This window comes from Clarias gariepinus, chromosome 21 (assembly GCF_024256425.1).
Source record: "Clarias gariepinus isolate MV-2021 ecotype Netherlands chromosome 21, CGAR_prim_01v2, whole genome shotgun sequence".
NCBI lineage: Eukaryota > Metazoa > Chordata > Actinopteri > Siluriformes > Clariidae > Clarias > Clarias gariepinus.
The window spans coordinates 22,702,863-22,714,187 of record NC_071120.1 but is presented as its reverse complement, the minus strand read 5'-3'; the positions used below and the strand labels follow the sequence as shown (position 1 = coordinate 22,714,187).

The 11,325-nt window shown below is 34.9% G+C and overlaps 2 protein-coding genes across 2 annotated transcripts; both read right to left on the bottom strand.

Moving 5' to 3' along the window:
* Window positions 1-2,463: 2,463 nt before the first annotated feature.
* On the bottom strand, window positions 2,464-4,577 carry LOC128509536 (serine protease inhibitor A3M-like; the record flags this gene model as incomplete). Its single annotated transcript, XM_053481308.1, has 4 exons — window positions 2,464-3,068; window positions 3,206-3,350; window positions 3,729-3,996; window positions 4,070-4,577. Coding segments are annotated over 4 exons (1,131 nt in total), but the record flags the coding sequence as incomplete, so codon positions are not given.
* A 1,659-nt stretch (window positions 4,578-6,236) lies between these two features.
* Window positions 6,237-11,087, bottom strand: LOC128509677 (alpha-1-antiproteinase-like). Its single transcript, XM_053481501.1, has 5 exons — window positions 11,000-11,087; window positions 9,581-10,203; window positions 9,230-9,497; window positions 8,428-8,572; window positions 6,237-7,697 (listed from the first exon to the last, which is right to left on the bottom strand). Exons 2-5 carry the CDS (start codon window positions 10,194-10,196, stop codon window positions 7,485-7,487), a joined length of 1,242 nt encoding a protein of 413 aa, XP_053337476.1. The 5' UTR covers window positions 10,197-10,203; window positions 11,000-11,087; the 3' UTR covers window positions 6,237-7,484.
* Between the last annotated feature and the right edge of the window lie 238 nt (window positions 11,088-11,325).

The following is an 11,325-nucleotide window of genomic DNA, read 5'->3' as shown; positions in this document are numbered from 1 at the left end:
GTTCAGGAACATTTCTTGCAAGAACAGTATCATCGAATGCATTTGCAAAACCCCATCAAGCATCCTTAAATGAAAATACATCTAAATACATCCGTGTGGCTGCAGTACTTCATATGTACGTATTATATTTTGAGTGACTGATGTCTCGTCCAATCAGAGGTAAGCATCAACAAGCCAAAAAAGGGTGTGGTTTGCAAATGACATTCTTACGGCTGATTGGACGAGAAATCTGCCACTAAAGATCAGCAATAAGAATTTAATTCGCAAACCACACATAGGCATGTTGATTTTTACCGCTGATTGGACAAGACATCTGTCACTCAAAATACACAGGAAGTACTGCAGTTTCACGGACATTTAGATGTATTTTTATTTAAGGATTCCTTTCAGTATTTTAGGATTATATATATTACTTTGGTCAACTAAGTTGTGTTAAATGTGCTTTAAAAATTATTCGGACTTCACTTAATAGTACTGCTTGTATGTCTTGAGTGACAGATGTCTCATCCAATCAGCGATATGAATTTCATTCGCAAACTATACCTACCGTTTCCGGTTTGACTCAATTGTCGTTGTGTTTTCTCGTTTGGTATTTTCTATCTGGATATGTTGTTGTGTTTTCTGTTTTCTGTTTTGTTATTATGTTTTGCAATTCTCGGCCACCGTGGTAACAGCCTTCACAGGCACATCTCATACATTTTCTATAAGTAATTTTCTTACCTCCAAAACGAACAGCTTTTTCCAAACCCCAGAGAAGTCAGTGTTATTGTAAATGAGAACATATCCTTAAATCCCATTTTAGAAATTCTTCCAGAATAAATAGATAACAATAATAGACCATAAACGTTTTGCATTTATAGATTGGCAATCGTGTATGGTGTAGTCACAAATGAATAAAAAAAACTATATAAAGTATATATATAGAAGCTATATATATATATATATATATATATATATATATATATATATATATATATATATATAATTAAATGAATTAGTGCAAATACTGTATATGTGGATAAAGATGAATCTTGGTGGATTGAGATGTGCAATGAGTTGTATCCATAAAAAAGTGACAGCAAGTGCAAAAGTGAATGATGAGTAGATAAATAAATGTGACTTAACATGATTTAAATCCTAAAAAAAAAAAAATAATAATAATCTTTTTGATGTATGTATATACATGTGTAATCTTAGAATTTAAAATGGTATATATAAAAGCATACTGCTTATCCTGTGTAGGAGGACGAGGTACCTGGAGCCTATCCTAATATGGAGGCCTTAGACACACACAAGCACCCAATCATACAATACTGACAGTTCGTTAAACCCTATTCACCTGCAACAGATGTCTTTGGACTGTAGGGGGAAACCCTGAGCTACCGTGCCCTATCTAACAGCTTTACAGCTGATTTGTCTTCTGCTGTGACCTTCTTATGCTACACATTAGCGTTAAAGCTATCTTTTCATGTTTAACTATGGTTAACATGAAGGTTCAGGCTGGCGATACCACAGTTGTTTTATTATGCTTAAATTTTACTTCTGGTTATACTTTCAAACATGGAATATGTTTTAATTTGATGCATTATCAGAACTAAAGTATTATGTAAATAAGCAATAATTAAAATCGTATTGTAATTATTGCAGGTAGAATTTGACTTGCATCCTAGTCAAATACATTAGTCACTGGATGCTACTCCAATCTGGCATTAGCAAACAAAACAGTCTCTAAGTTTTAAAGCCAGTTCATGTTAGCATTTTAGTGAAACTTATCTCACCAAGAGTTTTTTTTCCTTAATTATATGTGTCTTTTTTATGCCATCCTATTAAAACAGTTAATTGCGGTACAGTCTGTAAAGGTCTCATGGCTTATTTATGTATATTCAGAAATAAATGTGCTGAGCTGCCAGTGATCCAGACCTCTTCTGCGCCCTGGACATGTCTGACTCGTCCTGGTGCCCCACTTCTGGTTGGAGATCTCATCCACATTCACATTTCATACAAACTTTCATAATTTCTTCAAAGCATTATGTAAAGCTGCTTTGCATCAATGACAATTGTTAAAAGTGCTATACAAATAAAATCGAATTGTTGAATGAGAAGGTCATCAGCAGATGATAAATCGACATCCCTTACAGTTTTTCCCCCACATTGAGGACATCGATTGAATGAACTAAACGTAACCAGTACTCCGATGTTTTGAATAAAGGAGTTAAGAATTAAAAGCTATTATTAAAATGGAATTAAATTCAATCTGCACATTGTTTTCTCTGGTGCTCCTGAAACTACCTATGATACAAAGTATTTTTACCTATGCAGTTCTTTTGAATCCTAAGCAAAATACCTAAAGAACTAACTGACTGATAATGCATACTGTAAGCACTTACCTAACATTCCTAATATTTAAAAATAATAATAAAAAAAGATTGCAATGCACAAAAACTTTTTGCAATATAGATTTATTTCCCCATTTAAAATAATACCACTTATTATTTTTAGTTTTTTTTTTTTCTACAACAGCTTGTAACTGCAATTGCTTGAATAGTTTTAGGACTGAAGAAGAATAAAGTTTCAGAGGACATTTCTTTATAATCATGCTGGTTTCACCCAAATGTGGATGGTTTCCTTTTGAACCTGGTTCTTTGAAGGTTCCTTCTATTAGAAGGAACTAACTAATAGAACTTAAAAATTATACGCTTAATCCAGAATTTTTATTTCTGTAAAGCTGCTTGGTGACAAAATTCGTTGTTAAAAGTGCTACACAACTAAATTTGTATTGCATTAAAATTAGATAGCGCGTCTTCTATTACTTTAACACTGTATACTAGATTAGAAACCTTGCTGCAGAGATAGGTTTATTACTGGTTGACCTCGGAAATAGCTGGATTTACAATTTTCCCCATGAAGAGGACATCGTTTGTTTTTTGGTTGACTATAAACATCATAAATGGGCGATTAAACTGCAGTGTTTCAGGAAAAAGTGGAGCAGAACCTAAACCAAATATCCCAGTCACTGCTGTTGCTTCAGTTCCAACTTCATCCACATCTAGAGTGGCTTTATGTATAACCTGAGGACCCCCCAAAAAATGCAAATGGGGTTATGGTGGATAATGACATTCATGCAATGTACGTTAATTAAATAAAAGCATCAGCAACATCCATCATGACGCATCTGTTATACATTCAGTATATTTAATGTTCTTACCTCAGAAACTGATAGATTTCCATCAGAAATCCCAGAGAAGTTAGCTTCATCTGTGAACATATCCTTAAATCCCATTTTAGCCAGAAGGGCTTTCATGGTATAAGAAGTTTTTAGGGTCAGTTTAGGGAGAAAGACATTGTACTTCCTAGAGAAAGAGAAACGTCAAATAAATTAGTTTCAAGTTGGATAATGGTCAGTTGGTAACATTTTGAATATTTCTTTATCTAAATACATTTTGTAATTAAGTAATTTTAGGTACTTTTTCTAAATAATTGATGTGCATAATGTACTGTAGATATTACATAAACTAACCACAAAGGAAAATATAATGTGATGTGTGTCAATAAAATATGCTATGGAACCTCATAGAATATTAATTTTCATTCACAATGGAGCAGTAAATAAAGATTTTTTTTTTTTTTTAAATAGGTGTCCATCAGATCTGAGAGTCACTGAGAGTAAAACAAAGATGTTTTAGTGAACCAATTATGCACTCAGTAAAATGGTACAAAGTCACAATTACCTTTCTGACATAAATATTTGCCACTTGGTTAGGTGGTATGGATGCAAAGTCTCCTCTAAATGAGTAATGTTTGTATAAGGCAGAGCCAGAATCATGGAGAATGAATCCTTATAATTGAGACGAAGGACTCTGACAGACAGTTGATGATCATAGTAGCTGTAAAAATAATCATCCACAAACATCATTTGAACTGGAACAGTTGTCTCTTTATCCACATGGAACTGGTCTTCTCTAGTCATTCGGGGGTTAAATGGGATGGACCATTTACCTTAATAGGAAAAATGTTATTATGAAACAATCAATTCCCATGGAGAGAACACAACATAACTAAATGATCTTACCTTTGAAATATATATAGCTGAGCAGACACATGATGGTACCTGGACTTAGGTTTTGAATGAATTTGCTGATTTTGCCGTGTGTTTTTTCACTTACATATGTGTTGATCTGATTTATGGTCTCAGTTGTCTTTGTAAAATCAACAGAGGAGCCATCAGAGAGATAAAAAAGTTTAAGATTCTCCAGAAATTCTGGATAAGTTTTAAAGGTGTCATGGATATAGAGGGCAGTGCCCACATCCAGGTCAACCCCTGACCTCTGATTGAGGTTTTGCATGAGATCATGGAAAGCTAGATGCATCCCCTGACTCGTAAAAACAGAACCATTAAAGCCGAGGCCACTGAAAAGCTGTTGATGAGTCTCGCCACCTGCTCCTAAAGACAGTGCAGCCAGTGCTGTGGACACACTCAGTGGAGAGAAGAACACGTTCTGGGACTGACCACCAGACACAACGATTTTGTACAGACGGAAAGCAAAATCGCTGTTCACTTTGCTCAAAAAGAATCTCCATATTTAAACTTACTCATCATCTTTATCAGTTTATCCTGCAGCAATTGAACTCAGAACTCGGTGACTGTGCAAACCACTATGCCACCGTTCCACCTTCAATATTTTAACAGCCAATTTTTAAATTTCTTAAAATGCAAAAAAAAAAAATTCCATTGGGTACCTTATTGATCCAAATCAAAAGTCAAAATCACATACACTGGAGTTCCCCCTGCCCTGAACCTTTAGTGTTTTTCCAGCTTCTAGCACATTTGATTTAACAAATATGCAAATATACAATATGCCTTTTCTGACAAGGGATTCTCCAGGACCAGGGTTGAGAATGACTGGTTTAGACATTGATGATTAAATGTCTGATATATTTGAATTAGCATTTGTATTTTGCTAACCACTGTATATATTTTTTTCCATTTAAACTTTAATGAAGTCTTATACTCTCATTTTCATACTGCAAAAACCTTATGTGGAAAAAAAATAATAATAATAAAAGCTCACCCAATTGTATTCACCTTCTGCAAAGTCTTGTGGTGTTGTCAAAATGTGGGCAAAATGTACAACAGTAAATATGCATAGACCCCACCCTTCACCCTGTTCATTTACTGTCAATCCTAAATTATTAACTGATTTCAAAACAGACTCTGGGCAGTGGACATGAGTGCATATTGATTACCTGAAGGTTAAGTTCAAACCCGATTTTGAACTTGGAGTAAATCTAAGTTACACAACTCAGGTTACTTTCCCAGCTTTAGTACATTGTATTAACACATTCTGAAATAATGTGTGGTTTTAAACACATAGAGTAAAGTAAGGCATAAATTCCTTAACATTTACCAGGTTTCAAGAATTCATTTAGTAAAACAACCTAAATGTTATGGTATAAGACAACAATGATCACTTACTTTGCTGTATTTGCTCTTCCACATACTGTTATACTTTTTTGCACAAATAGTTTTTTTTGGCCAAAATTACTAACTTTGCAACTGTTTTGTAATACATCAGTAAAATAATAGCTCAACACAACTAATATGACACTCATTCACTTATTTATTTACTCACTCACAATCTGCTTTATCCTTTATACAGGGTTACGAAGGGCCTGGAGTCTATCTCAAAGACTTAAGGCACAAGGTGGGGTACACCCAGGACAGGGTGCTAATACATCGCAGGGCCAACCTGGCGTTAACAAACAAAATAGACTAACTAATTTTGAAAGATATTTCATGTTAGCAGTTTAAAAAAATAAACATATCTTAACAAGTTTTCTTTTTTTCCCAAAAAATATTCGTCTTTAATTAGGGCATCCTATTAAAACGTTTAATTGATTACTTATATTTTTCCCCCACACTGATGGACTCGATTGAATAAACTGAATGTAACCAGTACTCTAAAGGTTTAACTAAAGGAGTTAAAAATGAAAAGTAATTATAGAAATGAAATAAAATTCAGTTTATATACACACATTGTTTTCACTGATGCTCTTGTGACCTGTGCAACTACCCACAGTACAAAGCATTTTTACATATGCCGCTATTTTAAATCCTTAGCAAATACCCAAAGAACTAATGGACTGGTAGTGTATAAGCACTTATCTGCCATTTCTAATATGTCATTTATTTATTTATTTAAAAAAGAACAACTGCAAAACTTGAAACTTTGCTTGCAATATAGATTTTATTTCCCTATTGAAATCAAAATAACATATGCATTTATATATCTGGTTTTTCATATTTTTGTAGTAAGGCCCCCTAATGCATAGTCTCTCTCTCTCTCTCTGTCTGCACATGGCACTCCTGAGATACCAGTGGCTCTGACACCTTCTGCCCTCTAAATGAGGAAGGGTTTCCTTTTGAAACTGGTTCCTTTCAAGGTTTCTTCCTCATGGTCTCTCAGGGAGTTCCTTTGCATTGTCACCTCGAGCTTGCCCATTAGGGCAAAACTGACAAAGTTTAGGAATGATGCATTTTTTAATTTATACCCAAAATGTTTATTTCTATAAAGCTGTTTGGTGACAAAATCCATTGTTAAAAGTGCTATGCAAATAAATCTGAATTGAATTTAATAGCCCCTTTTTTATCACTTCAACCCTGTATGCTAAACTAGAAAACGACAATGCCTTGGAAAAGCATTCATACCCCTTAAACTTTTCCACATTACAACCACAAACATTAATGTACTTTATTGGGATTGTATGTGATAGACAAACACAGAGTTGCACATAATTGTAAAGCCCCATTTGCACTTTGTGACAAACCATGTGAAACTGCAGACAAGAATTCTTATGGTTTTCTTCTTGCCAATCTTCCTTTAAGGTCAGATTTGTGGAGAGCATGACTAATAGTTGTCCTGTGAACCGATTCTCCCACCTGCAGCTTCTCCAGGATGACCATGGGCCTCTTGGCTGCTTCTCTGATTAATGCTCTCCTCCCGGTGTGTCAGTTTAGGTGGATGGCCATGTCTTAATAGGTTTGCTGTTTTGCCATATTCATTATATTTTTTATATGTACAAAGATTGGATATTTTTTTATAACCTAACCTTGCTTTAAACTTCTCCACAACTTTATCCCTGACCTGGTGTTTTCCATGAACTTTGTGATGCTGTTTGTTCACTAATGTTCTCTTACAAACTTCTGAGGGCTTCACAGAACATGTGCATTTGTACTGAGATTAAATTACATACAGGTGGACTCTATTTACTACTTAGGTAACTTCTGAAGGCAATTGTTTTCACTGGATTTTAGTTAGGGGTATCAGAATAAAGGGTGCTGAATAAAAATGCACTTTTCAAATTTGTTAAAAAAAACAAACAAACAAACAAAAAACAGGAACATTGGTGGGTGTAACGTGACAGAATGTGGAAAAGTTCAAGGGATATAAATACTATTGCAAGGGACTGTAGATGGAGAGAAACATTTATTGCTGTTTGACCCTGGAATTAGCTGGATTTACAATTTTCCCCATGAAGAGGACATTGTTTGTTTTTTGGTCAACTATAAAGCTCATAAATGGGCGATCAAATTTCAGTGTTACAGTTCGTCCAGAAGAACCCACGATTATTTCTATCTCAGTCACCGCTGTTGCTTCGGTTCCGGCCTCATCCACATCTAAAGTAGCTTTATGTACAACCTGAGGACAAAAAAAGAGGGTAGTGAGTCTAATCTTTACATTTCCTAGCTGTTTTTCCACATCTAGCTAAAACACACAGTGAATAACTACATTAATGCAATGCCTTTTGATTAAATTAAAGCATTAGCAACATTTATTATGACCAGTGTTGGGGGACGTGACTTTTTAAAGTAACTAATTACATTACAAAATTACTGTCATTAAAAAGTAATCAGTTACATTACAGCGTTACTTTCTGATTAAAGTAACTAGTTTGAGTACTTTTCCATTGCAGAAAATTAAAACTCTCTTGTGATTCCTCATGCATGTTGTTTTAGTCAAGACCTTTATAATTATTCTACCATCATCACTCAGCAAAGTTTGTCCCATAATCTATTAACTACTAATACCCCTATCTCACCTACGCGAGTTTTGGCGCTGTGATTAGGTTTCCATCTTTTTGGACCTTGCACAGTCAAACCACATAAATGAGATAGGGGTATAACATCAGGAATAACAAAGGGGGCGGGGCTTGTAGGATAACTTTCACACACACACACAATAACGGATTGGGAATCGGAACAATGTATTACATTTTTGAAAAAGTAACTAAATAACTGAGGGCTTAAAGCATTAGATTACTCGTTACATCAAAAAAGTAATCCGAGTATTCTAATATCACTTTGTATCACGTTACACCCAACACTGACTACGACACATCTGCTACATTCAGTATAAGTAATGTTCTTACCTCAGAAACTAACAGATTTTTATCAGAAATCCCTGAGAAGTTAGCTTTAGCTGTGAACATATCCTTACACCCCATTCCAGCCAGAATGTTGATTAGAGAATATGAAGTTTTAAGGGACAGTTTAGGGAGATAGATTCTGTGCTCGCTAGAGAAAGAGAAATGTAAAGAAATTTGTTTTAAATTGGATAATAGTCAGTTGATAACATTTTGTATATTTCTAAATTAAAATACATATTGTAAATAAGTTATTTTATGTACTTTTTCTGAATTATTGATGTGCATACTGTAGATATTACATAAACAAATGATGAAGCAAAATGTAAGGTGATGTATGGTCAATAAAATATGCTATGGAACTCAAAGAATATTACTAATTTCTAATAAACTAATTTCCATTTCTAAAGGAGCAATAAAGCTCTGCATCTGATTATAAATGGCTTAAATCAATATTCATTTTAAAACATTTAGAAACTAATTAAATATCATAATCAAAACCCCCCTGCGATGGATTGGCACCCTTTCCAGGATGTATCCCGCCTTGTGCCCTAAGTCTCCTGGGACAGGCTCCAGGCCCCCGCGACCCTAAATACAGTATAAAGCGGTATAAAAGATAAGTGAGTAAGTGAGTAATCAAAACCCCTTAGTGTTTGCTTCTAGACAAAAAAAGATTCAATAAGCTCAGCTGCTGTCCAACAGGTCTGAGAATCACTCTGAAACTAAACAGTTTACAGATTACCAGATGAACAAAGATGTTTTATTTAACGAATAATGTACTTGGTGAAAGAACAACCTTAAGAATTACCTTACTGACATCAATTTTTGCCACTTGGTTAGGTGCTGTGGACGCAAAGTCTCTTCCAAATGGGTAATGTTTGTATCAGGCAGAGCCAGTATCATGGAGAATGAATCTTTATAATCTAGACGAAGGACTCTGACAGACAGTTCCTGATCATAGTAGCTGTTGAAATATCCCCACATAGACATCATTTGAACAGGAACGGTTGTTTCTTTATCCACATGGAACTGGTCTTCTCTAGTGTTTTCAGGGTTAAATGGGATGGACCATTTACCTTAATGGGAAAAAATGTTGTATAGTTATTGAAAACATAATCAATTCCCATGGAGAGAACCCAACATAACTGAATGAACTTACTTTTAAAATATATATAGCTGAGCAGACTCATGATGGTACTTGAATCCAGATTTTCAATAAAATTGCTAATTTTGCCGTGTGTTTTTTCATTTAAATATTTGTTGATCTGATTAGTGGTCTCAGTGGTCTTTGTAAAATCAACAGAGAAGCCATCAGAGAGATAAAAACGTTTAAGGTTCTCCAGAAATTCAGGATACAGTTTAAAGGTGTCATTCACATAGATGGCAGTGCCCACATCCAGGTCAACCCCTGACCTCTGATTGAGGTTTTGCATGAGATCATGGAAAGCTAGATGCATCTCCTGACTCGTGAAAACAGAACCATTAAAGCCGAGGCCACTGAAAAGCTGTTGATGAGTCTCGCCACCTGCTCCTAAAGACAGTGCAGCCAGTGCTGTGGACACACTCAGTGGAGAGAAGAACACGTTCTGGGACTGACCACCAGACACAACGATTTTGTACAGACGGAAAGCAAAATCGCTGTTCACTTTGCTCAATGCCTGTATTTTACTTTTATCGCCATCAAAGACAGACTGTTGTTCTAAACATCCGTTTGCACCGGTGTAAATTAATGCCAAGTAAAGGCAACACCACAAACACAGGACTCTCCACTCCATGGCAGTTCTAAGAGGAGAAAAAATAACAGGTCTTATGGAAAAATAAATATTTAAAGACAATAAGTAATAAGTAATTAAGGAATAATTGGCAAGTTTATAAGAGTTTCTGAGCTGTCTAATCTGTTGCATAGAATTAATAAATGATGCTTTAACCTTTTAGGGAAGTTTTTATGGCAGGACACTTTATACTGCAAGTTTGCACTGATTGGCAAGCACTAGACTTTACCAATGACTGCTTTCTATGATCCCCATATTTTAACTCACTTATCATTTATATCACTTCATCTGCAGGAATCCAGAAGTGCAAGGCGACAGTGCTAACCACTATGCCACTGTTTAACCTTTTTATAATTAATCAAAATGCCAAAAAGTCCTTACCTTATTGATCCAAATCAAAAGTCAAAATTACATAACATGCAACATCACATAAGACAAGAGATGGCAAAAGATTTTACTTTTGGCCAAGGTGGAAAAGAAAGTGCAATAAAAAATGTGAAGACTTCTATTACTTTTTTTTAACATGGCAGAATCATATTAGATGACCAGTGCCTTCTTAACCCTCAACTTGGAGATCCTCCTGCCTTGCACATTTCTGACAAGGGATTCTCCACAAGGGAATCACTGGTTTAGACACTGACGATTGAATGTCTCATAGACTTTATATTTGCATTTTAATTTTGCCAGCCACTGTTTTTTTTTTTTTCATTTCTTTGTGTAATTGTTTCATACTCTCAAGTTCATACTGGAAAAACCTTATGTGCATAATAATAATAATAATAATAATAATAATAATAAAAACTTACCCAACTGTATCCACCTTCTGCAAAGTCTTGTCGCATTACCAAAATGTGGCAAAAATGTCCAACACTAAATATGCATAGACACCACCCTTTACCCTGTTTAATTTATTTATCTTAAATCATTAACTGCTTTTAAACAGTCTCTGGGCAGTGGACATGAGCGCAAATCGATTACCTAAAGGTTCAAATCCAATTTTAAACCTGGAGTAACCCTGGGTTACACCACATTAGTTTATTTTCTTACTGTAGCTTTAGTTTATTGCACAACAAATTCTGAAACATAATGTGTAATTTTAAACACACAGAGTAAAATGAGGCATACATTACTC